At 40.4% G+C, this 27,776-nt stretch overlaps 3 protein-coding genes across 7 annotated transcripts in view; 2 read left to right on the top strand and 1 right to left on the bottom strand.

Moving 5' to 3' along the window:
- The window catches only part of GNPTAB (N-acetylglucosamine-1-phosphate transferase subunits alpha and beta), a 43,640-nt gene extending 34,564 nt beyond the window's left edge, over positions 1–9,076 (top strand). For both annotated transcript variants that reach the window (XM_079992158.1, XM_079992159.1), the window contains exons 16-21: positions 874–987; positions 3,264–3,349; positions 4,513–4,611; positions 5,150–5,317; positions 6,046–6,136; positions 7,034–9,076. In XM_079992158.1, coding sequence (XP_079848284.1) covers positions 874–987; positions 3,264–3,349; positions 4,513–4,611; positions 5,150–5,317; positions 6,046–6,136; positions 7,034–7,111 — 636 coding nt within the window. In that variant the 3' untranslated portion in view covers positions 7,112–9,076. The remainder of the gene's footprint in view (positions 1–873; positions 988–3,263; positions 3,350–4,512; positions 4,612–5,149; positions 5,318–6,045; positions 6,137–7,033) is intronic.
- Positions 9,077–10,642: 1,566 nt separating this feature from the next.
- Positions 10,643–23,620, top strand: SYCP3 (synaptonemal complex protein 3; the record flags this gene model as incomplete). Of its 3 annotated transcripts, none has more annotated exons than XM_079993056.1 (9): positions 10,643–10,797; positions 14,342–14,485; positions 16,118–16,196; positions 17,454–17,488; positions 19,156–19,273; positions 20,107–20,206; positions 21,172–21,270; positions 22,747–22,851; positions 23,005–23,620. In XM_079993056.1, 8 exons carry the CDS (start codon positions 14,353–14,355, stop codon positions 23,056–23,058), a joined length of 723 nt encoding a protein of 240 aa, XP_079849182.1. In that variant the 3' UTR covers positions 23,059–23,620. The 3 variants fall into 3 exon arrangements, with proteins under 3 accessions (XP_079849182.1, XP_079849181.1, XP_079849183.1); XM_079993055.1 differs by lacking the exon at positions 10,643–10,797 and adding an exon at positions 11,236–11,380; XM_079993057.1 differs by lacking the exon at positions 10,643–10,797 and adding an exon at positions 11,570–11,673.
- Positions 22,853–27,776, bottom strand: part of CHPT1 (choline phosphotransferase 1) — a 19,786-nt gene continuing 14,862 nt past the window's right edge. The window contains exons 8-10 of one of the 2 annotated variants that reach the window (XM_079992918.1): positions 26,611–26,721; positions 26,237–26,315; positions 22,853–23,084 (exon numbers count right to left, since the gene is read on the bottom strand). In XM_079992918.1, coding sequence (XP_079849044.1) covers positions 26,274–26,315; positions 26,611–26,721 — 153 coding nt within the window. In that variant the 3' untranslated portion in view covers positions 22,853–23,084; positions 26,237–26,273. The remainder of the gene's footprint in view (positions 23,085–26,236; positions 26,316–26,610; positions 26,722–27,776) is intronic. The other variant, XM_079992917.1, reaches the window with a different exon arrangement.

The raw sequence follows: 27,776 nt of genomic DNA, 5'->3' as shown, positions 1-27,776 counted from the left end.
TCTGCCCTCCCTCTGGTGAAATAAGAACATAAGAGCCCTGCTGGATCAGCCCAAAGGCCTATCTAGTTCAGTTCTGCACAGAGGTGCTTATGGTAAGCCCACAAACAGGGCTTACCTGCTCTCACCTGCTCTTTAGCAGCTGGTATTCACTGGCGTAAGGGACGCGCGTGACGCTGTGGGTTAAACCACAGAGCCTAGGACTTGCCAATCAGAAGGTCGGCGGTTCGAATCCCCGCAATGGGGTGAGCTCCCGTTGCTCGGTCCCTGCTCCTACCAACCTAGCAGTTCAAAAGCACGTCAAAGAGCAAGTAGATAAATAGGTACTGCTCCGGCGGGAAGCTAAACGGCGTTTCCGTGCGCTGCTCTGGTTCGCCAGAAGCGGCTTAGTCATGCTGGCCACATGACCCGGAAGCTGTACGCCAGCTCCCTCGGCCAGTAAAGCGAGATGAGTGCCACAACCCCAGAGTCGGCCACGATTGGACCTAATGGTCAGGGGTCCCTTTACCTTTATTCACTGGCGTGGTGCCTCTAATCCTCAAGGTGGTATATCGTCATCATGACAAGTAGCTATAGATAGCTGTATCCTCCGTGAACTTGTCTAATCCTCTTTAAAAACCACCTAGCTGTCGGGGAGAAAGTTTGTACCCTAGCCTTCTCCCGGATATCTCATTCCTGTACGAGTGACTTTTAAAATCATTGTTTGAGGGAATGTATGAACTCCCACCTGCAGTCTGAAGAAGAGCCCAGGCTCACTGATGTAGTGAAATAGACTTTCATAAGCAAAAGTCATGGTTGTGTGTAAGTGTGCAGTAAAGCTCATCCATGCGGAGAAAGAAAATGCATACCCTTCTTTTCTTTTTTCCCCCTTGCTAGGATTTGACAGGTCTGGAGCAAATGCTAATAAATTGTTCTAAATCCCTTCCATTCAATATCACTCGGATTCACAACATACCACCAACTCAGGAGGCATATTATGACCCCAATCTGGTAAGGAACTGTTGCAAACATACTTTCATCTCCCTCTCCAGTTGGTGCAGGCTGGCATTTCAAAAAACAGCTTTCAAAATATGTGGTATAATTTCAGATGGTCAAAAAACCACTGTTTAAATCCCTGAATTCAGTAATCTGAGATGTCTTGCTCCCCGTTAATTTCTTTTGTGAGCAAATCTTCCTGCTTCAGACATACGCACAACTTGAGCTTGTCCATTGATTTTGTGATTTAAGAGCAAACCTCCCTCCCTCCGCAATAGAGTGCCAAGAGCTGCCGCTGAATGCCCCCTAAATTTGAAAAACTCCTAGTCCTATAACACAGAACAGCTGTAATTCAAGGATAAAAGAAACACTAAACCACCTGGAGAAATTATTTGGGAGCCAGGTACCTAAAGAAGCACCTCTCCCAGTATCACTCATCACAGGTCCTACGATCAGAAGGGAAGGCCTTGTCGGTGGTGCTGCCTCTAGTTGCTTCCCAGATAGCCTTGATCCATGACAGGGCCTTCTCAGTGGTGGTTCCCCATTTATAGAATGCCCTCCCTCGTGATGTGCGTCCACCTCCCTCATCATTGACTTTCAGGAGAAATTTAAAAAGACTCCTGTTTACCCAAAAATTTGATGGCTAATGGAAACTGGCCATGGCAACTGTGAAATTAATTATTATCTTTTTACATGTTTAGTTGTTCTAAATGCTTACGGTTTTGAATTATTGGAATCATAGAATATTGGAGTTGGAAGGGACCCTGAGGATCATCTAGCCCAACCCCCTGCAATGCAGGAATCTCAGCTAAAGCATCCATGACAGATGGCCATCCAACCTCTGTTTAACAACCTCCAAGGAAGGAGAGTCCACAACCTCTCGTGGGAGTCTGTTCCATTGCTGAACAGCTCTTACTGTCAGAAAGTTTTTCCAAATGTTTAGTTGGAATCTCCTTTCTTGCAACTTGAAGCCATTGGTTCGAGTCCTACCCTCCAGAGCAGGAGAAAACGAAGCATGCTCCCTCCTCCATGTGACAGCTCTTAAGATATTTGAAGATGGCTATCATATCTCCTCTCAGTAATGCCCCCCCTCCATTTAGCATTGCATCCTTTAGGAGGCTAACAGTACAGTCCTATGCATGTCTACTCAAAAATAAGCCCCATATTGTTCAGGCAGTAGCAGATGGTATTGTGGTGGGACTGTAGTGCTCACCTGACCTCTGGTTGTCCAACAGGAAGGGTAAGGCAGCAGTGAGGTTGGTGCAATGCAAATATGCCAGCAGGATTGGCTCCACCAATGCATTTGCACCATGCCAACCTTGCTGCTGCCACCTCCTTCTCTTAGTCACTATATGCAGCAGTGACCCAGCCAGAAAGACGTCAGGTGAGCCTTGCAGTCCAGCACACCATCTGCTACAGCCCCTGGGTGAGTCTGCATAGGACTGCAGCCTAATTTGCTCAGAATTTTCCATCATGATTATTGTTTTTGTTGCTGTTCCTGCATAGCAGTTTACAAAACACAGGAGGGCAGGTCCCTGCCCCAAGGAGTTCACAGTATAAAATTTGACATGAGAGATGCAACAGAGGAGGGGATGGGAATGGAGGGACAAACTAAGCATGAAGTTTATTTTAACTAGATAACAGCTTGGTTATGATAAAGAACCTTTATTATTAAATAAGCTCAATTCTGTTACATTTTTTCTGTATCCCCCCTTCTTACTGTGTCTTAATGCCCTTGATAAACGCTTCTCACAATCTGCCATTTTATCTCCTTAAATAAATATCTACTAAATATAGCATCATAATTAATATCTTTTGTTTCTAACATCATGACTGAAGTTATTTTTGAAATGTTTCAGTTGTTGGATTTCCAAGAACAAGGCTAAACCTTTAAAAGGCTTCCCTTGAGAATAGGAGAGTTGTTTCTCAGAATTGCTTGTGACTGGATTAGGAATCATAAGACTAATATATACCAGCTGTTCAGATCTCACTTGGAGTAGTTTCCTGGTTGACATTGATTGGCTTGCACCATAGCATTTTTCTGCCTCCCTGCAGAATACTGGATTAAATGCCTTGTTACTTATGAAAGACAAAAAGTTATTTGTTTTCCATATCATCAGTTTTAATCCTAAGAAGTTTTGCTGCTCAGCAGCAAAAAAATTACAATTTTTTAAAATAAGGAAAACAAACAACTAGCTGGGAGTTTGCTACATCATGATTCCATGTAAAATACAGAAAAACAATATGCATAAATAACAAACCAATTAATTGATTGTTTGCCCCGTTTTCAGCCCCCAGTGACAAAAAATCTGCTAACCAACTGCAAGCTTGTGACTGACAGAATTCATAAAACATATAAGGACAAAAACAAATACAGGTATCCAGTATTATTTTACTTCAGTTGTGACACACATATAGAAACACCTAAGGGTGGAGAACCCGTGACCCTCCAGATATTGTTGGACTCCAACTCCCATAAGTGTCAGCCAGCAATGGCCAATAGGGATGATGGGAATTGTAGTCCAACCTTGTCTGCAGAGCCAGAGGTTCCTGACCTATAGAATGAATTGTATGTGTTTATTTAAAGGCTCCTTGGTAAGTGCAGCATAACATGATAGAAGTAAAAGTGCTTTCTGTTTAAAATGTGATTAATTATAAATGATTATTTATCCATGGTTGATCTTGAAAGTCATGCTGAATTATCCTCAAGGAAGCCACTGTACACACCTGGTGGCATCTCTTACCTGTTGGGTTGAGTCATGCAGTAAGCCCAAGAGAAGAGGGAATTGCATGCTTAATAGAGCTAACAGGAAATGGGAGGGAGGTTGCACCTGTAATAGGAAAAAGTGCTCAAGGCAAGGCCAATAAAGTGCAATTAAATTTTAATAGGTAGTTTCTCAACATGTATTGGCTGACTTCAGCGGCTAGGCAGACACAAATTACATCATTTTCTAATATGCTTTATGCTGTGTCTTCAGGTATGATTGTGATCCCTTTGGGGCACTTTTAGGCTTGTGTCCCTGCACAAGGGGAACAATCCTTCCAAGCAGTGTTGCACTGCCGATACAAGGATGTATCCCCATTGTGCTCTCCTGTTTTGTCTTCTCCTTCCGCACATGTGCAGTGCTCCAAGGCATTCTGGGGGATTTGTAAGTCTGTGCCTCTGCCTCCTTGGTCTGGGGCTGGGTGGGGACACAGACCTCCCCATCTTGTAATGCCCTCCATGCCAGCATGGATCCCAGATGGACACTAGGGGTGGTGTTTAGAAAGGACTACTCACATTAGAAAGCATCATCCCCAAACCATAAATGAGAATTAATAGTGTTGGTTTTTTTAAATGCGGAACATATGTTTTTACAGGAGTGCTATAGTCATCAGGCTCTGTTTTATTGTATGAGTAAATATAGAAAAATGATAAAAACCAATATGGGCATGGGGCTACCCATTTATACAATAAAAATTCCTTTTAACACAAGTGACACCATTTTTGTAAATCCTTCGTTCGCACTTAACTGCTATGTTTTCCTATATAACGCTAAGGTTTGAAATCATGGGAGAGGAGGAAGTTGCCTTCAAAATGATCCGCACCAATGTTTCTCATGTAGTCGGACAGCTTGACGACATACGAAAAAATCCCAGGTATGCAGTTCTCATTCAGATTTGAGGTAAAATGTTTACTAATTGTGGTTTGCTTGAACAAAGCAAACAACAGTCAGTGGTTTGGGCATAATGCTAAAGCTAGAGACTATGGTTTGTTTCTCCCAGCAAGAGTGGGAAGAAGCAAAGTAGGCATGATCGACTCTGTTTTGGTAAACTATTAACTACTTTTAATGTGATGCCTAGGAATCCCTAGAAACCTAATACAATGAAACAATTTTTCTTATAATATTAGGCCCTCAAACACCTTGAATTGATCTTGCAACTATGAACTATATAGAAGGATTGCTTTTGCAGGAATCATATATTTCTACACAAAACTGCTGCTATTTTATGATCCATTATTATGTACAATAAATACTCTGAAACTTTCTTATTTTGTTTGCAAGAGAGACCCAGGCTACTGAAGGTTTTTAGAAAACAAATTGAGATATGGGAGTGTGTCGTTTGCAGATAACAGCTTACTACTTGTCCCAACCAATAAGGACGTTGGTTTTCTTGATTTTTTTCCCCCTCTCAGAAAATTTGTTTGCCTCAACGACAACATTGATCACAATCATAAGGATGCTCAGACAGTAAAGGCAGTGCTTAGGGATTTCTATGAATCAATGTTTCCCATACCATCCCAATTTGAGCTGCCCAGAGAGTATCGGAATCGTTTTCTTCACACCCAGGAGCTTCAGGAATGGTAAGTGTTTCAGAACCCTTGAAATGAGCATACTGGGGGTGCAATCTTCAGGATATTGTTCGGCCGGTTCAAAATGTGGCCACCGGATTCCTGATCGGTGTTTGGCAATCTGCTTTAACAACACCTACATTATATCAGTGTGTTTCTGGCTCCCAGTGAGTTTCTGGTCTCAATTTAAAGTGCTGGTCTAAACCTTAAAAGCCTTAAATGGTTTAGGCCTGAGCTATCTGATGGACCTCCTGCACTTATATTATCCTGTCCACACACTGATATCTCAGTTGGAGGCTACTTCCTAGGTCTATGAAATAGAGAACCATAAAAGAAAGAGAAAGAGAGGTGGCCTTTTCTGTGGTGGCTCCACACTTTTGGAACTCTCTCACAGTAGAATTGTGACAAGCAGCTACATTTCAGGCTTTCCATCAGGCCTTAGACTCTCTTGTTTTCATTTACCTTCCCTGAGCAATATTTTGTTCTGGTCACCAGAGAAAGCTGGATTTTTATTATGCTACTGGAGTTCTGAATTTGTTTTTAACTTTTTGAGCCTGATTGATTCTTGGTTTTGGTAATAATTGATTTTTTTTGTTCTTGTAGTTTTTGTTGCTTCTAAAATGCTTTGAATTGGCTTTTCCTGGAAAAGTGGCATATAAATATTTTAAAATAAATGATGTGTTTCTAGGAATATATAGATATTTAATACTATTTTGTTCTTTTAAAAATGCTGTGTTTAGGAGGGCCTACAGAGACAAGCTGAAGTTCTGGACGCATTGTGTGTTGGTGACATTGATTGTGTTCACTGTCACCTCGTTTTTTGCTGAGCAGGTAAAAGATACAATTTTATGCAAATATTAAACTTTCTTAGGATATCACTCTTGCTAAACCATATCACGAAAAGTCCCAGTAAAGGGTTTTGTAAAATATATTAACCCAGGGTTATTGTTTTAGCCTGTTTGCACCAGCTGCTGGACGTCACATAAAATGAGTTCAGCAAAGGTTGTGGAGAAGCAATGGTGGAAAAGGTAGCAGTGGAGAGAGCAGAGAGTTGACTGGATGGCTTAAAACGCTCCCTGCAACACTGATTCAGTGAGAGACACTGAGACTACACTCATAAGAACAAAAGCATTCAGTAGATGTTAGTCCTGTTGGCATTCCTTACTTCTGTATAGCTGGAGTCAGTTTCTGTTGCTTCAGTTCAATTAAGATCAGATCTTCTTTGCATGGGTGGGCATTTAAGGAACAGTGCGCATAAACAGGTGTGGGAGTTAATCTGGCTAAAAAGCTGGGTCCAGGAATAAACACATCACATTCTCAATAATACCAAATATCTATTCTGGAGGGAGGGTGTATGAGGAGGACTGAATCCAGTCTTCTGTTCCTCAAATCTTCCCCTTCTCCAGATAAGTGCTGTTGCCAGCAAATTGGTGTGAGATGCACATAAACTCCTGGATCAAGTGAGGAAATGTATACAGGAGCCACTCTTGAACATGCATGTTACTGAGGCATTTATGTGTAAACATATGCTCCCCAGTTTGCCCCCACAAGATGCATTATGTTATGAAGTCTGTTCTGATCTCCAGAGGTGAAATAGTCTGCCATGGAAATAGCGGGTCAGGCAGAGGCTTCCTGGGAAGGAGGGGAATGGACAAGAACAATGTGATTGTTTGATTTTGCCAAGTATTAATTTGCGCGCACACACAAAAGTGTTCTTTAATTTTTCAGTTAATAGCCTTCAAACGAAAGTTCTTTCCAAGGAGAAGGATTCAAAAAGAAGTTTGCCCTGAAAGAATGAAGGTCTAGAAGACTTCTGTTGTAAATCAGTCTACCTCAACATGTGATGAGCATGTACAATGTTTCGTCTCTCAGAAGTGTCTTGATAGTTGTGTGCCGGGCATGAACAGAAGTGTCACCATCCATTACAGCTTTTGTGGCTCTGTGTATGACACCTATGCTACTGAACAGCGAGAGAATTGTGCCCCTAGGAGGATCGGTGAGGTTCTGGATCCAGAAGACCCAAAGCCACCAGTGCCCAACCCTATTTTGTGACATTAGCACTTGCTACTGCCAGTGCGGGGAAGCTGCTGGTAGTAGCTTTCCATATAGTTGTCTGAAGCTGGGACCAGTGCAGGCTTGGCAGACAGGCAAATATTCACCATCCTAACCATTGCCCAGCTATCAGCATAAGAGGGGATGTTTTAGGAATGTGCTCTTACAGTGTGAGGAAGGGTTGTGTTGCCAGCTCTCAGACGGTTGCAATTCACAAACATAATTTCCAGAGTGCATTATCCTTTTTTATAAAAAGGGTTACTGAAAGAAACATAGCTGCATTTGTTGCAGTAGCCTTTGCCAACTAAATAATAATGTTGGATATAGAATCTTCTGTTAGATGTGTCCCTGAGCTTGCATCCCAAGGCATTTGATGTGCCATTGACCGTTCAGTCAGTTAACCTTTCCCTCTATGTTTTGAACCGTAAAGCACAGCTGTAAACTTGCCTCTTGAGTACATGGAGGGCGGGATATGAACTGACTCCCACAACACTCCATTGTAACTGCCACATACACAATTTCTCAGGCCTTGTTATGTTATATATTCCCCATGGTAGCCAGTCCATTGACTATAGGGCTTACCGTGTTTGTTGTTCCTCAGGCTCCTGACCTATAGGCTACTTTGAAAGAGCAGGATGAGAGCTCCACATGGAAAGCATAAGAGAAAATGAGCTTCTGGGGGTTTCTAGGAAAGTCCAGGTATCCCTGTTAACACAAATCCCTGACTGGAATAGCAGCAGCTTGATGTGAGGGTAGTCCTAACGCAGATCTTTTGAGCAGCTGTGCATCCACCTCTTCATGTGCAAAGGAACAGGATAGTAGCCTCCGCGTCTGTCCCCACCCCTCTTCATTCTGTAAAGTATCTCTAGTTTAAATATAAGGCGGATTCATCTATAGAATGAAGGATTAGAATGGTGAAGTCCTATTTGCTAGATTGTTCTGCTGCTAGACTATGAAAAAATGGTATTTTAATACATTTGATTCTTTTCTTTGTATAATGCCTTTATTGATCAAAATGTAAACTGCAGCTCAATCTACTCCATTCAGTTTCTAGAAACACTAGTAAGAATTGTACGCCTAATTAAAAAAATTAGGGCTATAAACAAAAGGGGCTTGGCTGCATTATGTGTACAAGCAGTGTATATTTAGCAGCAAAAGTGCCTCTCCATATAAGTTTTCAATACTTTGTATTGTTTTAACGGTATAACTAAGAGCATGACACTCAGCCATTTTTTCATATCAAGCATTCATTTTCAAAAATTCGGACATCCAGTAGTCTGGTGATCTGCCCTATTATGTCAAAACAAATCTCAGTCCAGGAGAAGAAAAGGGATTTTTGTCCCAAACAGATTATTTTAAAAGAAATGTCTTTAATCATGATATTAACAACTTTTCAGGACTATAATCACCTTAGTAATTATTTTATCATGAAGATGGGGAATTTTCAATGTACATGTGCTGTAAAATATGTGCTTTCTTTTAACAGATGTTTTTGATTTAAAAATGTTATATTGTGTGTGTGTCAAGAAAAATGATCAAGTATTTAATGCTCTGAAAAGTGGTTAAGTATTTTTAAATCAAAAAGGCACCTTATTCTTTATCAAGTGCATACACCTAATTTTTAAAGAAATAAATCTAGTTCAACTTCTTTAAAATGCTACTTGTTTTGCCTGTCTTAAAAAGCAAAGCTTCATTTCACAATAAACTTTAAAGCAGCAATTGCATTATGGCTCTACTCACAACACTGAACTATGTTGTTTTGTGTCCACTGGAGTTCTACTGTGGACAATATTGTCCACCCGCACCCTGGTTTGTGTCTACTATAGTGTGTAGTGACTTCCAAATTAGGAAGATCATGATTAATGCTAACTAGTTTGTGTCCAAATCGAAATCAAACTTGACTTTGGTAAATACAGTTACTCTGTCAAGCAGCTCATTGGTCCAATATTTAGGGTTGGCAAGTAAGAAATTCTAGACTGGGTTCAAGTTCAACTGTACATAGAGAGCTAAACTAAATGTTACACACAGATGCACACCTGACTGTTTTAAAAGAAGAAGAAAAAGTTTGAGGACAGCATCAGTGGGGGACCAGGAATGGGAAAGTAGCAAGGCTAGAGGAGAGTACAGGTATGGAAAGTACAATTTTATTCTATAAACTGGAGCAATCTTCCAATGGATTTATGGTGGTCTTGTCCCATTTTCTGTCCATTTTCTCCCACTTTTCACCTTGTGTTGGCTCAGGCAGTTGTACTCGTAGTGTGAAGTCCCTTTCACAACTCTCCTGAGTATATGCAATGACCATTTGGAAGGAGCACAGGATTCTACCCACAGATCCTGACTTGCGCATTCAGCAAAATATGTGAAAGAGTATTTATGCTCAGGAACAGGATTAGCAGGTGCAATCCAGTCCACATGTTTGGTAAAGAATTGGAGAATTGGAGATGTGAGAAAAGGATCATCGTTTACACAATGAGAGTTAAGTAATAGGATGGATTGTACCATTGTGCAGATGGGGGTTTAAGAAGCAGACTGCTGGAAGCTTTCTCCTGATTGAATAGTATTTTTACTTTCAGTGAGGGTTGTTGTTTTTTCTTAATCATAAAAAAAATGGCAGTCTGTAGTGCTACAAGGCGGCTCCTTTTGTTGTTGGCACCCAACTTTCTCGAAAGACAATGTGCATCTCCGGGGGCGAAGTCAAACTGCTGCATTGGCAGCACCAAAGGTGCAGGTGTGTTGGTCCCCACCCTGCACTCATCTCGGGGGCCCTCCAGGCTGATCCAGTATTATGCACATGTTTTTGGCACAATAAAAGTGCATTGCTGGGTTTCTTCTGCTTTAGTCCCCTCCCCCCTTGCTACTTCCCCAATGCTACCACCTCATTGATATCTGAATGGACTAACGCACAACAAAAGTAGAAAAAAAAATTAAGTCAGAACATTTGGGTCCCTTCAAATGTCTTTTTTCATGTCACATTCATGTTGATTGGTGCTCAGGATACTTTTGACAGTCACATTTTGCCTTCTCAATACTGTTAGCACCTGCAACTATTGTGGGGTGATTACACTGCTTCATTTCCAATCAGTATCTCTGGTAGCTTCCTGTTTAAAACCCATATTTTTTAATATATGGGCATAGCCAGAATTTATTGGGGGGAGGAGGCTTTATGTTAGGAGGGCAGAACCGAGTTTTCTGTGATGCAGTTGGTCAGTTAAGTATTTTTCTTTATTTTCTTGATGGGGGGGCAAGCTGCTACGCCCATGTTTTTTATACCACAAATGTTTCTAGTGGACTGACCATGGGATTGGAAAAAGGGAAAGAGAATCGAGACTCTCCTAAAAATAAAATTGCGAGTTTCACTCTGAGAAAATTTAAGTGAGAAATGCGCAGGCCAGGACTGCCCCTCCCATTAGGCTGAGTGAGGCGGCTGCTACCTGAGGCAGGTAATTGTGTGGGTCATGATATGGCAGGAAATCGTTATTTAATTGTTACCAATGGGGAGAAGTGAGAGACGGACTTGCGGTATTTTGTTTAGAGGGGAAAAAATCGAGTGCAACCTTTAAAAAATATTTATTTATTTATTTATTTATTTATTTTGCCTCAGACGGTGTGCAGCACTACCATAGGCTCTTCTTTTTTTTTAAAAAAAAAAAAAAAGTCGGATACAGCTTCCTGAGGCGGCAGGTGCAGCCGATCCGCTGGAAGAGAAAGAATGGACTGCACCACTTCAGACTGCACGGGGGGGGGCAGGATCTTTTGGCAGTTCCCCCCTTCATATAAAACTTCCCTGCAAATAGAAAACCGGCCTGGGGGGTTTAGAACGTTTCTGCTTCTGTGCTGGTTTATTATTATTATTATTACTATTACTAGGGAAATGTGGCATGTTTTGTTTGAAAGCGTGTACTGTGATACTCCCCCAACCCCTTTCCCGCCGCCTGAAGTTTAATCCGCTTGGGGGGGTTTTGTTTGCGTTTGCGCGTGCAGACGCGAGGCAGGGAGCGAAGGCGGCGGGTGCCTTTTCTTTAGGTCTGACGCAGGTTCCACAGGACGCGATGTTTATTAACTGCATAGAACTTTCTTTGGGCCCGTCCCGTTCCTGTCGTGTTTCTCGCCGCCGCCTCACCTTTCTCCCTCTCTCCCTCTTTCAGGGAGTGAGGAGAAAGAAAGCGGGGGGGGGGGAGCGGCGGTTTGGGAAAGTAGGAAATGCTGCTGGGTGGTTGTAAGAGAGAAATTGGCGGAAGGGGGAACAGCTTGAGGTTGGGCTAAAGGGGACCCGGGTGGGGAAGGACAACGGCAGAACCAAAAGGAGGGAACCTGAGGTAATTTAGGCGGGAAACGGGGCGGCCTTGAGGGAAGGCGATCAAGTCACGTGGCTGGTTGGGGGTGAGGAGAGGCCGCGGTTCGAAATACCGCCCCCAACCACGAAACTGACGGGGGGGGCCTGTGATTTTGAGCCACTCCCCCCCTCCACCTCATAGGACTCTCCCCAGGGATGTTCACCTGGCACCTTCATTGTACACCTTTAGGCGCCAGGCAAAAAACGTTCCTTTTTAACCAAGCTTTTGGTTGATCTTAATGACATCCTATGCCCTTTTAAAATGGTTTTTGTTTTTTGTGGGTGGGGGTGGTACTGGGTTGCAGTTTTTATTTTTATTAGGTATTTTGTGGTTTTATATATTGATTTTATTCTGTGAACCACCCTGAGACCCCTGGGTATAGGATAGTATATAAATTAATAATAATAAGAGGACTGGTTGGTTGGTTTTTCTTTATTGAAAGATTTCAGTGGATAACAAAGGTGTATGTAAAACGTCTCTGCTTTCAGTTCATGGAGACTTATCTGCAGGTCAGTTACATTTGGTGTTTTCAGTTCATAGAGTCAGTTACATTTTGTGTGAGACATGGCTATCATAGGCATTGTGAGTTTGAGGGGTAGATTTCCTTCTTTTGTACAGTGGGGTTTTTTTGTGTCGGCGTCACGTGGACAGATTCTCCACCTATCCATTTATTAGTTTGTTGGTGGTGAGAGAGATTGGGGAGCCTAGGGCATGGTTTTATTCATTCATTTGGTTGGTTGGTTGGTTGGTTGGTTGGTTTATATACTGCCCTATACCCGGAGGTCTCAGGGCGGTTCACAGAACAAAATCAAAATATAAAACCACAGAATATATAATCAAAATAAAAGCAATAACCCTGAAGGTTGGTTGCCTTCGGTTGATTGCAGTGAGGTTGGTTGGGGGGGAGGTTTGCAGGGCTGTTGTGACTGGGGGGGGAGAGAATGGGAGGAGAACCCAATGTGCCATGCATGCACTTTGCCTTGGGCTTGAAAGGAAGGTAGAGCAGAAAAGTTTGGTAAGTGAAGAAAAGCGGAAAGAGGTTGTTGGTTGTGCTCTTGTGGCTGAGTGAAGCAGCCTTTGAGGCTGCAATTCTAAAACACCCGGGTGTGTAAGCTTCATTGTACAAAGCGGATTGTACTATTGGGAGCTAGAACAAGGTGCTCCAAAATGGGAGGGGAGGAAAGGGGGATGAACAGTATGCTGTCAAACAACAGTAGTATTTTTAGATTATTGAATCCCTAATTTGTTTATCTTTGATTGGGGTTTTCTTTCTCCAGTAGCCCAACCACACCTTGAACTTGGTACAAGTAATAATTGGTTAGAAACCATGTACAAAATCTTAGAACTTAACAAATACATAATAGATCTAACAGTGTGTACCAGCAGTCACACCTCAAATGATGTTGAAACATGGAGAAAGGCTCCCTATAGAGCTTGGGGGGGGGGGGGGCTGACATTTTCAGGCTGAAGGGCCACATTTGCCCTTGGCCAACCCCCTGGGAGATGCATGTCAGCAATATGTGTGGCCGTCTTGCACTTTCACATGCTCACACATACAGGGAGACAATGAACAAGCTGTCTCCCCTCCCCAGCTGGTCTGTGCAGGTCAACTGAGAGGGAGGGGGTCACATCTGCATTCATCAAATGATCAGGGAGAAGATGATTTACGTCCCCATCGAGGCGTTCAGTTCCATCCACCCCAGCACTGTCTGCTTTAGTTTCCTTTCTCCTGCCTCTGCCAAAACTAGTGGGAGCTTGGGGTTGGGGTTCAGAATAACTTGTTTGGGGGGACTGGATCAGACCCATGCTGTAAAGATTGAAATATGCAGTCATCTTCATGTAAGAGATGACCACTTAGATATCCTGATTCTACAACATATCATGTGATTTAAATGTAAAAACAAGTTATTTGAATTGGGCCTGGAAACAAATTGGGAGCCAAAGAACTTCATGTAGCACAGCTGGTCTAGCAGAATTATTTAAACTTTAATAGCTCATTCAAAAATTGTTCTTGGAGACATTTTACAATAATTATTCACTGTAGCTTACGTAGTCAAATGAGGTTTAACTTCAAAATGTGTGAAAGCTTTGTAAAAATATTCTGCAGACATGTATTTAATTCTGACTGAATTCGCAATAGCAGATACAAGATAAAATAGTACCGTAGATTCCAGCGTATTAGGTGACTGGACGTATTAGACGACCCCCCCCAAATTGGCAGCTGCAATTTGGGGGTTTGTCTTATAAGCCCAGTCGCCTGATACGCTGGGCAGCTCCGCGCCGGGAGAAAGCTGCCTGGCGCGGAGCCCACTGCTGCTTCTGAAGCAGGGCGGGCTCTGCTCCGGGTGGCTTTCTCCTGGCGCAGAGCCGAGCCGGCCGCCATCTGCTTCTGAAGCAGCTGGGGGGTGGGCTCCACACCAGGAGAAAGCCGCCCAGAGCAGAGCCCGCCGCTGCAGCGAAGGGCAGGCTCCGCTCCGCGCCACCCATACCCGGCGTATAAGATGACCCCCGATTTTTTAACCTCTTTTCTGGGGTTAAAAAGTCGTCTTATACGCCGGAATCTGGTATTTTAGTATCTTATTTTCCCTATCTTAAATTCATACTGTGTGTTATGTGGTGAATTAAACAAAAAAAATATATTTTATGGCAGTTACTCTGATTATGGCACCATCAGGAAGAAAATCTGCAGCAAAAACTGCTAAATTGGCACAGGAAGATCCAATTGTTCATGCCTACGACTTTGAAGAACATACAAAAAAACATCTGAGTGGCTCTGAAGAGGATGTTAGAGAAGGTGTAGTAATCAGTACAAAATGATAAACACATTTTGTTTTGTTGCACTCCTAATACAAATAGGATAAGTCATCCTTTTTCTCACACCCCAAATTCTATCAAATAGGACTGCTGGATAACCTGACTTTTGGCATTTGCCTAAGGCTGTCTTCGCAACAGCAAATTTCTTTGTGAAATGGAAGAAGTTTACTCATTAGATGACCATGCAATTGGCAGAGAAGGATTCAAACCTGCTGCTTCATTCAGCAGGTGAAGTTATTTCTTGAAAGTGGATTCCACTTGAGGGATTGGGAGGAGATAGTCTGGCATTCTCAGCAGTCATAGAGAATGGAACATAATGTAGCTTCTCAGCTCTTCGTTGGAGCCAGGTATTCAGAGCATATTACACTTTTGTACCAGTTGCTCTGATTTCCAGTGCAATCCTAGGGCCAATTTAAAGTGCTGGTGTTGAGCTTTAAAAGCTCTGAATGGCTTAGGCAGGGTTGCCTAAAACTAGGATGGGGAAAAGGTAGATCAGGATCTACTGGCAGATCTCGATAATTGATAAGAATTTCAGATTCCCAATTATTAAATGGTTAGCATACTGAATTAGGACCTCAGAGACAAGGATTCAGCCACCAACCTCACTTGGGAGGCCTTGGGCAAGTCACCGTCTTTCAGCCTAACAGAGTTGTTGTAAAGGTAAAATGGTAATTGGGAAAATGATTTGAGGTCACTGGAGAAAAGCTAGGTATAAATGTAATAATAAAATAAACAACAACAAACTGAGAAACGCCCCCCTCCAATATACTGTTGAAATGAAGAAAGTGTGTGTAGGCAGGGGTTAACAAGGAGGGTATTCTTTGTGGGGAAGGACCATGAATTTGGTTAATTTCTGGTACTCAAATTCCTGGATGCAGAAGAACGTAAGAGTAGCCTGCCAGATCAGGTCAATGGCCCATTTAGTCCAGCACTGTATTCTCTCGGTGGCCAACTTAGATGCCTGTGGGTAACCTGCAAGCAGGACTTGAGCTCAAGAGCACTCTCCGTTCCTGTGATTTCCAGCAACTGGTATTCAGAAACATTGCTGTCTCCTTTTTCAATATATGTCTTTGCACCAAGTTCTGGTTGGTGGATCTTGGAATACTAGTTTTTAAAAGCCTGAGATCTGCTTGGATCCATAGCAACTTGCTTGTACCTTAAGGATCCGCCTTTGAAGCTCTACTTAGGTGCCTATTTAGAATGGAAATAAGACTGGTAAGCTGACAGACAAGGGTATTCTTGCTCATGGCCCCCCAGATGTGGAAGGTGATTTCATGGGACATTACACAGAGCCCATCCCTTCCAGGTTTTAAACAGGCTATTTTTACTGTGGCCTTTATCAGTTAATTTGAGCTGAGTGCAAAACTAATATTTTCACCTAATTTTGATAATTTTATATTATGCTGGGGTAGTGATGGTCCTCTTGATTTTTAGTTCTCACATATTGTTTTGAGATTTTTGTGGTGTTTTATATGGTTTTATATGATATTTTATGTAACTTGTAAATTGCTTTTTGAAGAATTTTCATTTAAAAGTGGTATATGGGATTTAAAACATTTTAATGTGATACAAGTAATTGGTAAACTGCACCTTCTATTTCCCTTCCATAAAGGTGAAACTCCAATAATTGATAAACATGGGAAAAAAAGACCTTCACTGACTTCTCGTCCTGTAGTTGAAGATGAAGTTGGGTAAATAGTTTAATATATTTTTTTTGCCATGTAATGTTAAATTATTTTTTACAGTTAAAAAGTATCAGTTATGTTTCCAGTGCCTCTTTGTTACGATTATTGTAGCCAGAAATATATATTACTTTTACGTTGTTAAGTCTGGCTACAATCTAGATCTGTTTTTAAAAAACACAACACCTTTACATAGGAACGTAACTAAAAATTTGTTGGCTGTAGATCAGAGCTGGATAACCTGTGGCCCTTTAGATGTTGTTGGACCAGGTCCCACCAGCCTCAGCCAGCATGGCAAATAGTCAGGGATAATGGGAATTGTACGCCTACAACATCTGAAGTGGTTAGATACTGGTGTGGATCCAAAGCTTCTCTTCTTCCAAAAGTATGGTAAGTAGCTTACTCTGATATAAGGTGCTTACCCTTTTGAAGGAAACCTCTTCCATTGGAGTAAGAGAACCTTTGAATCTAGCCCACTTTAATTAATTAAGGATAATTCAGTTGCTCTCTTCTCAAAAATTATTACAGAATAGAGAGGCAAGGGAGTTCTGAAGTTAACAGAGACTACTAGGGAGCAAGTCCCAATGAACGTTGTGGAATTTCTGAGTAGACATGGAAAGGATTGCACTGTTCTTCATACATTAAGTTACATCCAAACCACCATCAAATCCCCAATAGATCAACTCATAATGCAATAGAAGCCCATGTAAACCATGTTATAAATGTAAACCAATTTTACAGCATAATTCTAAACATACTTACTCAGAAATTGGGTGCACTGAATTCTATGAGAATTATTCCACAATAAATGTGTTTAGGATTGCAGTCTTAAATATGTTTCAACTGCCATGGCTTCCAAGAATCCTAGGAACGTTAGCATCTCTGACAGAATTTTCAGCAGACTCATTAAGCTTATAATTACAAATGACAGCTTTCAACATAAGATGTTTTAAACTACTGAGTCATAAACAGAAGGTTATGCCCTTTGTTGATTATATATTTCTTGATGGGCAAAATCTTGGCAATATAATTTAATTTAGTGTCTCCATCCTGTTGTGGTTTACATTCCCCCCCATAGATTCCCCAAAGATTACACCCCTTCACAGTGCTGATTTTCCCCCCTCCCTTTGTCACAAGGCTTTTAGTAGTGTTAATTATTGTTGGTCTCTGTTGCAGCTTGCTACCACTTACAAATAATATCTGAAAAATATAAACTAGTTCTTTTAATGCAAAAAAGTCATTTTAAAAATATGAATATTTTTATAGGGGAGAAGTACAGAATATGCTGGAAAGATTCGGAGGTATGTTTTAGAAAATACTTACATACTGTCAGTTAATAAAATAGTTATATGGGAGAAGGGTCCTGCCCTTTTGTTTAAAAATACAGGATTGTTTCCAAGTAAGTTCTGCTCAGAGTAGACCAGTGAAATAAATGGATATGGCTAGCTTTAATTTTAATAGCTCTAACCTGGAAACAACTTAGTTGGATATAAACCAGTTTTTAAAATAATTTTTCTCTTTTTAGTCATATGAACAAATTAACAATTTACATTCCAAACATTATTTCCTGTAGTATGATGGCAGGAGTGCAGTTTTGTCATCTGTAGTACTTAAATAGATTGATCAATTGATTACATCAGAGTTGCAATAACTTTGCCAAAGCAGATGTGCCAGTGCAAACTTCAAGATTAGGGTGCAGGTTATCCATGCCTGCTCAGAAAAAAAATACTTAGAAATTTCTATGTCTTTGCTCTGGATTTCACTCTCATGTGAAGCAAATTCTACTAAAATAGACTGGCGAGGGCAAAATGTGATGGAACATGGCCTTCATTAATCAGACATTACTGGCAAGATTCCATCTTGTCTGTGTCCATATCAGTCGCCTCCATAGCAAGAACTTAGCTCTTCTCCACTTTCTGTAATGAAGGGTGGTAGTTAACAAAGGATGATGCAAAAAGACTTCTTAGTTTGTCCCAATGACAAGGACTGCAATGCTGCTTTGATCTAATCAACTGACTTTAAAAGTATCCCAATTAACTGAGGAGCAGTTTTTAAAAATAAAAATATATATTTTAATACAAGTGCTTATAAAAGCTACTGTATGGCAAGAAACAGCTTAAAACATAATCTCCCTTTGGCATGCTTATTTCTTCTGAAATGATGCTAGCTACAACACATGCACATAATCTAAAAACAAATGTGTTTCTTCCTTCAGCTGTGTTTTTACCCATATGCAGATTTGATTAATCTAGTGATTAAAGTGCATATAACTGATCAACTAATCTTTCTCTCATGAGGTTTCAGTCCTTTTAAGGATACACAGCATGGCTACAGCTTATGCAATTTGAGCATGGGCCACAAGCTTTCTCAAAGCCATCTTGAACTTCATGAAGTTTTGGAATATGTCTGCAAATCATGGAGCATGAGTAATACTATGAAGAAAGGCAACTGCTTAACCAATGCTGTATTTTGCTCCTTTGATATTCTACTGTCTCTTATTAAAGTTCTCTCTAAAGTTTTAGCCTCAAAAGGTACCATGTTTTACAAAAGCACCTGCCTAGATTGTTTGGTTATGGGCTTGCTTGAAAAGGGCTTCATGTAAGAAGAATCCAAATCTTTGGGCAGACTGGATTGTGTCAGCCAGCTTCCGCTTAGTTTCTGTGTTTATTGTGGGGTGTTAAAAGTGACCTTATTGTTGATGGCAAAATACTTTACTGATAGCTCAACACACTATAAAAGCTGCCATATAAACACTGTAATTTTAATACAGCTTATACTAGATTCAAAATCAGTTTGAGAAGAGGTCCCTGAATTCATGCATTAATTACTGTAGCCACTACTGTAGCCTAACGCTGCAACAGCCCTCCAGGTGTAGTGTGTGAGACATTCTAGCCTTTCTTTGCAAATCTTATAAATCTTTACATATCTTTTAAGACACAATGCCTAATGATTCTTTGTCTTTCTGCAGCGGACATTAACAAAGCTCTTCTGGCTAAAAGGAAAAGATTAGAAATTTACACGAAAGCTTCTCTCAAAACAAGCAACCAGAAAATAGAACACGTTTGGAAAACACAACAAGAGCAAAGGTGGGGGTTATAATTAACACTAACATACATTGCACATTTGTGGCAGAGATTCAACCTGTGGCCCTCAGTCTGATTCCATGTAGGTAGGGAGAGCCAACAGGCAGAAAAGCCAAAATGGATGAAAGCAATCATATATGCAAATGATCAGACCAGACCTGGGAAGAGCAATCTATCTTTCCCTCTCTTAGCAGCATGTTAAACAGGAGAAGAGAGAAATGGGGGTGTCAGAGAGGGTGGCCCTGCTCACTATTGGCTGTGTTCCTGCCCGTGAGCAGCATGTGGCCCCCCAACAAGTTGTACCCCTCCCCTGGAAATGTGACACTAGATCAAAAAAGGATTTCCATCCTGGACTTAGTGTCTGAGTTTTGATTGTCTGTCTGGATATGATTTCCTGGTAATTTACTATAGTAAAGGAGTTGGTTCCTAATCAGAATATTTCATTTTAGAAAGCAAATTCTTTAAAATAACATTTAAGTTACATTCTTAAAGGTAAAGGGACCCCTGACCTCTTACATTATTTATTTGGAAGTTCACCTCACTGAACATAATTGGGCTTACTTGAAGTAAACATGCATATGATTGCATTGTAAACCTACTTTAGAACAATACTCTTCAATGTTCTGTGGTGTTTTTTTCCAAATTAGAAGATGGCCACCTTTCACCTTAGCTTTGTTCTCTCAAATCTACCAGCTCTTCCTTTTTTAAAGTTGTGTGACTAACTGAATGTTTTAGGTCTCCATCTTTCACCGATGCCTTTACAGTTTATAAATCAATGGTATTTCATGTTAACATTCAAAAATGCATTATTTCAGCTTGCAAAATATATATTTTAGGCAGAAGGTCCAACACGAATATTCTCAGCAGTTCCTGCATGTATTTCAACAGTGGGATGCTGATATAAAGAAATCTGAGGAACAGGAAGAAAAATTAACGGTTTGTTTTTCTTAACTTTTTGAATAATAAATGTAAGTGCCTGAGGCTGATATTTCATTCTCCTTATACTGCAGTGTGGAATGTTACCATTCACAAACAGACAGGTAATGTTCAGGGTTGTGTGAAGCCCTAGCTTTAGGAAAACAATATGCTCACGTAGGGTGAAGGAGATCTAAGTAAATTAGCAGAGTCCAAGTGCTGATCAGTAATAACATCTCAGATATTAGGTCAAAAGATAATGTTACGCCATAGTTAGTAGAGCCAATGTTTCTGCACTGTGATCAATTTGTTCCTTAAATAAATATACACTGGATAAGCTTGCAGTGGTAAGCAACAACAGTAGGTTCAGTGGAAGATAAGCATTCAGTTACTACTATAAGTTGCCCATTGTTTATGGCGGCATATAAATGTAAATAAATAGCAAGTGAAAGCAAGAAAACCTTGCCATTGGAAACAATTTGACATGTAAAAACTATACACCATTTTCTTAGAATTTCTTTCTTTCTTTGTTCATTCACTGACTTGCATGCCTCTGAAAACCCTATATGAATTTACAGCAAAGGCTTAGAAATTAATTTAAGAATATATATATACACACATACACTTACGGTAATAACTGATGGCTGGTGCCTACTGGGAGTAGCTGAGTGGAAATAAAGGAAACCAACAGTAGGTGGACCTAGAGCAAACTAATTCTAGTTTTGTCCCTAACCTTTTCCTTTCTAAATCCTACACAGGCCAGGGTGCAGCAGCAGCAGTCACTGGCAGTGTTACCCATGGACTGGATGTAGGCAAGGCAGATGGGGCAAACTGAAGTTGGTGAGGCAGTGCCCCATTTGTCCTAGCATACCAGCTTCCACTGCATTTGGCTATGCTTACAGTTTACAATTAGTAACAATGTGATAGAGCTTTATTATATGCATATTTATTCCTACATTTATTATAGCCTCTTTTTCCTTCCTTAGAACCTGTTTCGGCAACAACAAAAAACTTTCCAACAAGCAAGAATAGTTCAGAGTCAAAGACTGAAAACAATTAAGCAGCTGTATGAGCAATTTTTGAAGGTATATTTAAAAACACACCATTTGATCAAGTTTGTTATTAAAAGTGCATTGTTATTTTAGTTTACAGTATATTAAAACAAAGGTTGTGTGGGAAGGCAGCTTCCACCACTGGTTTTCTCTTCCCCTCCTTCTACCTACATCTCCCGAAACCTCTTTCCAGAGGGTCTAGATGCCCTTCTGCACAGTGGGGTCTGTCTCATACAGGCCTGTGATGGGCCAGGAGGACTTGCCTGGAATTTCACCAGCTTTCTTAGAGGGTTTTTGGAGGGTACAGAAGGAAGGCAAGAAAAAGAAAACCTGTTGCATGAGCTGCTTTCTGCTCATAGAACTGCTGGATACAGACAGACATCCTGTGCTGTCCCTGCTGCTAATATGGCAAGATCTGCAGTGGCATACTATCTATACATTTATGCTTAAAAATAATTGCAACTACTACTTAAACTTTAACTTCATGTTGCATCCATTCTGCTCTGTTTCCACTTGAGTATTTGACACCTAATATGCTTTGCATGAAGAGTAGCATGAGCATCAACTGAATATTGCCCCAGCAGTACTTTTGATCTCCTCTGTGGTGAGACAGCATGGCTACATAGTTGGACAAAACACGCATATACAGTGGTACCTCGGGTTAAGAACTTAATTCGTTCCAGAGGTCCGTTCTTAACCTGAGGCGTGCTTTGGCTAATGAGGGCCTGCTGTGCCGCTGGCACGCGATTTCCTTCCTTATCCTGGGACAAAGTTCTTAACCTGGAGCAACCACTTCCTGGTTAGCAGAGTTTGTAACCCAAAGCGTCTGTAACCCGAGGTACTACTGTAATGCTAACCTTGTCAAGCATTTACATTTACATTTGTAGCTGTTATATGGGTTAGCAATATCACTGCTTTGTAGACTCCTTTGTCATCTTGCTGGCAATTCCTGTAGGGCGGTTGAACAATATATTGTTTGGATAAGCAGCGCAAAGAATAGAACACTATTCCAGATGAAGTCTTACCAGTTAGCATAATTACTTCTCAAAATTTTGATGTGTTTAGGCTACTACCTTTGCCATTGCTAGCCACTCTGGTAATTCATGGCCATTCCTTGACTTCTAAAATGTAACTAAATTTCTGGGTGTAAACCAGTACAGTGGTGCCTCGCAAGACGAAAAGAATCCGTTCCGCGATTCTCTTCGTCTAGTGGTTTTTTTGTCTTGCGAAGCAAGCCCATTGACGGCTTAGCGGATTAGCGCTATTAGCGGTTTAGCGGCTTATCAGCTTAGTGGATAAGCGGATAAGCGGCCTAGCGGCTTAGAAAAAGGGGGGGGAGGGGGAAAAAGTCGGAAAAACTCGCAAGACATTTCATCTTGCGAAGCAAGCCCATAGGGAAATTCGTTTTGCGAAGCGCCTCCAAAACGGAAAACCCTTTCGTCTAGCGGGTTTTTCGTCTTGCGAGGCACCACTGTAACAGATTTTCATGAAACTGCTATCTGATTTTAGAGTATGGAAGACATGGAGAAGACTCATGAAAGTCTTTTAGTAGGTGCACAAAATGAGCTTCGGAAAGAAATGGCTATGTTGCAAAAGAAGATCATGATGGACACTGTAAGTGTTAATACTGATTTATGGAAAATTTCAGTGACATTTTAAAACAACATTTAAATAGAAAAATTAAACATTTACCATTTATATTCAGCAAGTCAGAACACTATGATACAAAATGTTACATTTGATCAGCATTTTTTTCTCTCTTAACAGCAACAGCAAGAGATGGCAACTGTTCGCAAATCTCTTCAGTCCATGTTATTCTGATGGCTCAGTGGAGAAACAACTTGTACCTAAGTAACATGATACAATTATATACATTAGCCATATGGGGAGGAAGAGCCAGTATTTTAAACGCCATATTAAAAATTGCTATATTTGAATACCTTACATTCAGCTCTGATATCAAAGAAACCGACAGCTCATTGCTGCTTAGCAACAGGATATGCTAATTTTATTTTTTTCCTGTGTCTCTCAAAGTATTCCTAATGGTTTTTAATTTGCATCAATCTTTTTTCACCTCTTAAATTCAGAATCTAGATCCCAGGGTTAAGGTACCTTTTTGAAAGTTCAAGATACTTAATGTTATTTAACTGTCTGACTGTTATTATCAGAGTGTTTGGTACAAAAACAAATTGCATGTACTATGGGATTCAAGGCCTTATTAAAAATTGTGTACTTGCAGCAGAACTATATAAAATGTTTCAGGTTGCTACCAAAAAAAGTTTCATTCTTATATACCAACCAGAGTAGTATGTCTTAATCTGAAAGTTGAAGGAGATGCATAAGAACTTCCTTATGATTATAAAATAAAATATACATGTTGCTAGTTTGGGATTTCCTTTATTATAAGGCACTCTTAGTAATTTTCCAGTTTCATGGTCTCACCGTAAATAAAATGTTCTACTTTTTTGAGGGAAGATAGTCTACTATTATCTAATAGTCTAATATTATCAGTAAATTCTGAATAACTAAACAAAGATAGAGGCTTACACTCTACACTTCAGGAAACCTAATTAAAAGCAAAATTTAAAAGTATATCAAGCAAGTACCTATCTCCAAAAACTCTAAATGAAAAGTTTCTTTCCCCTCCCAAACAGCAAAAACTTCTGTCATTGAGCTTTGTTTTTTTTTAGAAAAATAAAAGCATAATCATATTTTCATACTGTAAAAACACACTGGTAATTCAAGCATTACAAATGAAACAAAATTTTCATTACAGCAACTTAGAATCACAGTTTTAACTGTTTGAAATGTAGCAATAATTTATTTGGTCTTAAACTCTGACATCACTTTAAAGGAATCCAGAACAATTACTACATGCTAATAATGGCAGCAAACCATTCACCTAGTTTTTGGATAAATGCATGGTTTTATTTAAATGCCAAGGTTTGCCAGCATTAATTATCCTAATGCCACTTTAGATTCTTTAGTGCCCATTAGTCAGCATTTAATTTTGAATTTGGTGCCATGCTGAAGATCCCTCAGTTTTTTAAGCAGACTATCAAATTCTGAAGTCTTGTCATTTGTGGGTATTTACTGTTTAGATCTTTTCAGCTAGAAAATAACATGATTAGTTGTTTTGCTGTTAAAGAGATCGTCATCACTTGTTTAAAACTGACCCAGGAGGGTAACAGTTTTCTTTCTAGCTAACTGTTCAGTACTTTCCTTTTTAATGGGGAAGACGGGACAACTTTCTTACAGTGAGCTTCTAAGGCACACGTGGGCAACCTGTGGCCCATATGCAGCCATTACAAATGCCCAAACTGCTTCTGAATTTTGCTGGGGGGAGGAAGCACGTGTAAATCACATTCTTTGCAGATGATGCACTGAGAGGAACAGAGCTGCAATGGGGAAGAAGGCACATGGGGAGAGGTAGCCCAATGCACTTTCCTTCCCAGCTTACTGGTAGACCTCTTTCTGGATAAAGTTGCCAGGATTCCCCCACCCCCCATTGCTGTTAAACACATAGCCAAGAATCACTTGGGATTGCTTGGATAAAGGAACTGTGTTGTATGAACTAGCTCTAAACGCCAAGAAAAAGACAACCCTGAATTTCTTGGAAATAGTCAACCCAGCTTCTCTGATGGTAGTACCTACAACTGGTTTTATTGTTACAGAGCATCAAAGCTAAGTTGGGGTTCAGATTGTTTTACGTTCTTCTGAAATACATATATTTATAATTGAATTCAAACTCAAATCTATTGCCAGTAGAAAGAGATCAGCTCAGTCATTAGATCTATCCACTCCTGTCACTTAGGTGTTTAAAACTTTCTGAGGCGGCTTTGCATTAAGTGAAAATATATGAAACTACACATTTGTCCATAGCTGAGGTTGGCATATTTCTTTCCTCTTAGCTACACAAAAAGACTTGACTGGGCGTTATGGTTCTATTTTTCTGGTCTCACTAAAGCATATGACATCTAGAAGAAAGTGATGGAAGACACACAGTAATCCCCCAGAGACCATCGCTGTACAAACTGCTTCCTAAACAAAACAGTTTCTAGACAGGATGATTTAATCCCATATAAAAACAGTACAGCTATATAATACTAGACATCACTGATAAATTTTACTAAATGAAAATGCAAATTTCTTTGTTGCCTGAAATGTCGAAGACCTTATTCTACTACATTTTTAAATGACTTCACATTCTGGTGTATTAAAGAGGTTTTTGTACCTATGAGAGGAATTTATTTTGGGTTGGGGAGAGAAATAACACTGCCAATGGGCACGAGGTGTTAAAAAGCCCTTTCCTCATTCCTGCTCAAACTGCATTTTGTAAAGAAAGAGGAAATGTATGCTGTATGTGTTTTGGTCTTAGCAGACTGTTTTATCCAGCTTAACATCCCTTGCTCACTCATTTCTTTAAAAATACAAGGTGGAATTCAACATAGCGCTCAGTGGGGTATGTGCATGGGGAACGAGGTCCCATCACACAACAGGATTTACAGTGCAATGAGGGCAGTGAGGATGTCCTGGTATGCAAGCAGACCTCATTCTGCGCTCAGTAACAATGTTGAATCCTGCCCACAGGCCAAATTCTTAATAGCAATTCACAAATATTTATACTGTAAGCAAAAGAAGTAAGTGTAAATATGATTCTCCCTGCTCATGCAAAGAATTTAAACGCTTAAGAATTTAAACACTACTGCAAGATAAATTATGCCATAGTTTTAACCTTGACAGTTAATTTATGGTTAAATTCCTTATTTTTTTTTCCTTTAACCAATATCAGATACTCTTAAACATAGTTAATATGAAAGACACACGCCTAAGACTTTGATACAAGATGACAACTCAGTAGTTTTAGCCCTTAAATATATAAAAACAATATTCAACTAAGACTCTAGTTTTCTCCAAAAGCAGTGAAATGTAGAATGGATAACTTTTGCAGTATTTTATACAGTTACTGTCCCTATATAATGAACCAACATCACACTACCTTCTAAGAAATCCATATTTGGCTGTTTCTTATGAGTTCAGTTAGCTGCCAAGTACATTAGGTTTTCAAGCATTTCTGTCTGCAAAGAGCAAAACAAATTTCTAAATAATTTGCTACTTTGTAGCAAAAACTTCCTTAGACCCTCTACTCCTATGATTTCAAAGTAACAATTACAGTAATTCCCAACAGAGCCTGTAGGAACTTGGTATTATATAATTAATGTCATTTAGCCACTCATGCACTTAAGTTCTCTTTGAAAATTTCCACAACTGCATTGCTGTAAAGGGTATTTTCCACCATTCAACACTTTCCCCACCCCCAACCAACTCCTCCTCTTCGCTTTCAGCTATAAGTCACTCATTATGGTTTTGAACCTGTTCAGGAGCTTGATGAGTTGAGATTTTGAAGACGTGTATGTGAAGGTGAGCTGCAATCTGTTTGCATAACCCAGTGGAGTATCTCAGTAAATCAATCAAGGATGTGAACTAAAGAGGGAGAAAAAAGTTCAGAGCTTAAGATCAAAACGTGTTGCACAAATGAATTATTCTGTGCTTAAATTCTCTCTCGCTCTTCAAGGCACACAGATAAAGTTATAACAGAAGCATACACCTTAATTCTACAATTGTTAAAACGTTCTAGTTAGATCTGTAGTTCAGAGATTACATGCATGCACAACGAAAGACAGAAATTTAAATTAAATTTAAATTAACTGCTGAAGATGAAGCCACTCATCCCAGTGCATTCACAGACTTATCAACATCAACATCATCCCTACTATAATACACACCCAGGATTCTTGGCCTGAATACAGTGGGCCAAAGGAGAGTGGACAAAAGGAGAAGAAAATAGGTCAGAAAAGTCATTGGTGCCTCTCTTCCTAATTTAATACTGAATTAAGAAATAAAGGGGATATCTGGTTTGTAGTCCGGTAATCATATCTAATCAATAAAACATGTATTTTTGTTTCTTCCCTATGATGCAGCTTTCTTTAGCAGCCTGAATTTAAGACTCAATTTCATTCAAACCCACAAATGTAAAAGGAGTAGATTTGTGCATGCAATAAATTGGTAACCAGCTCTTTAGGTTTTAAAAATTTTATGACTTTTTTTTGTTTTGTTTTTTTTGCAATTCTTACAAACATGCTGTAAGATAAGTGTCAGGGAACTGCCATCAGGGCCGGAGGGAGAGAGCGGGCTCCGGAGGGGTCCCAGAGAGCGTCCTAGGATGGGGAGAGGCAGCCCATCTTCTGGGGAAGAGAATCAGCGTAGCACCAATGGAGAAGGGGGGCAGATGGGGGAATCGGCGAGGCGGTCCCATGAACTCCTTGCCAGGGACCAGCGGGGAGAGTAAGGGTCCTCCGCTGCCTACACCCTCCTTGCGCAGAAGGCTTCCACGCAGGGAGAGTAGGAGGAGACTAGGCGTCAAAGAGCTTCTTTGCTGGAAGAAGTTCAAGAAACGCCCACTGACGGATTCTGCCAGCGATTGAGACAGCCACGGGTGAGTGGCTGTCCTGACAGAAAAGGTTCACTCAGGCAACCCA

This window comes from Podarcis cretensis, assembly GCF_951804945.1.
Source record: "Podarcis cretensis genome assembly, chromosome: 10".
NCBI classification, from domain to species: domain Eukaryota; kingdom Metazoa; phylum Chordata; class Lepidosauria; order Squamata; family Lacertidae; genus Podarcis; species Podarcis cretensis.
The sequence above is the reverse complement of the archived record's forward strand: the minus strand, read 5'-3'. Positions and strand labels throughout refer to the sequence as shown.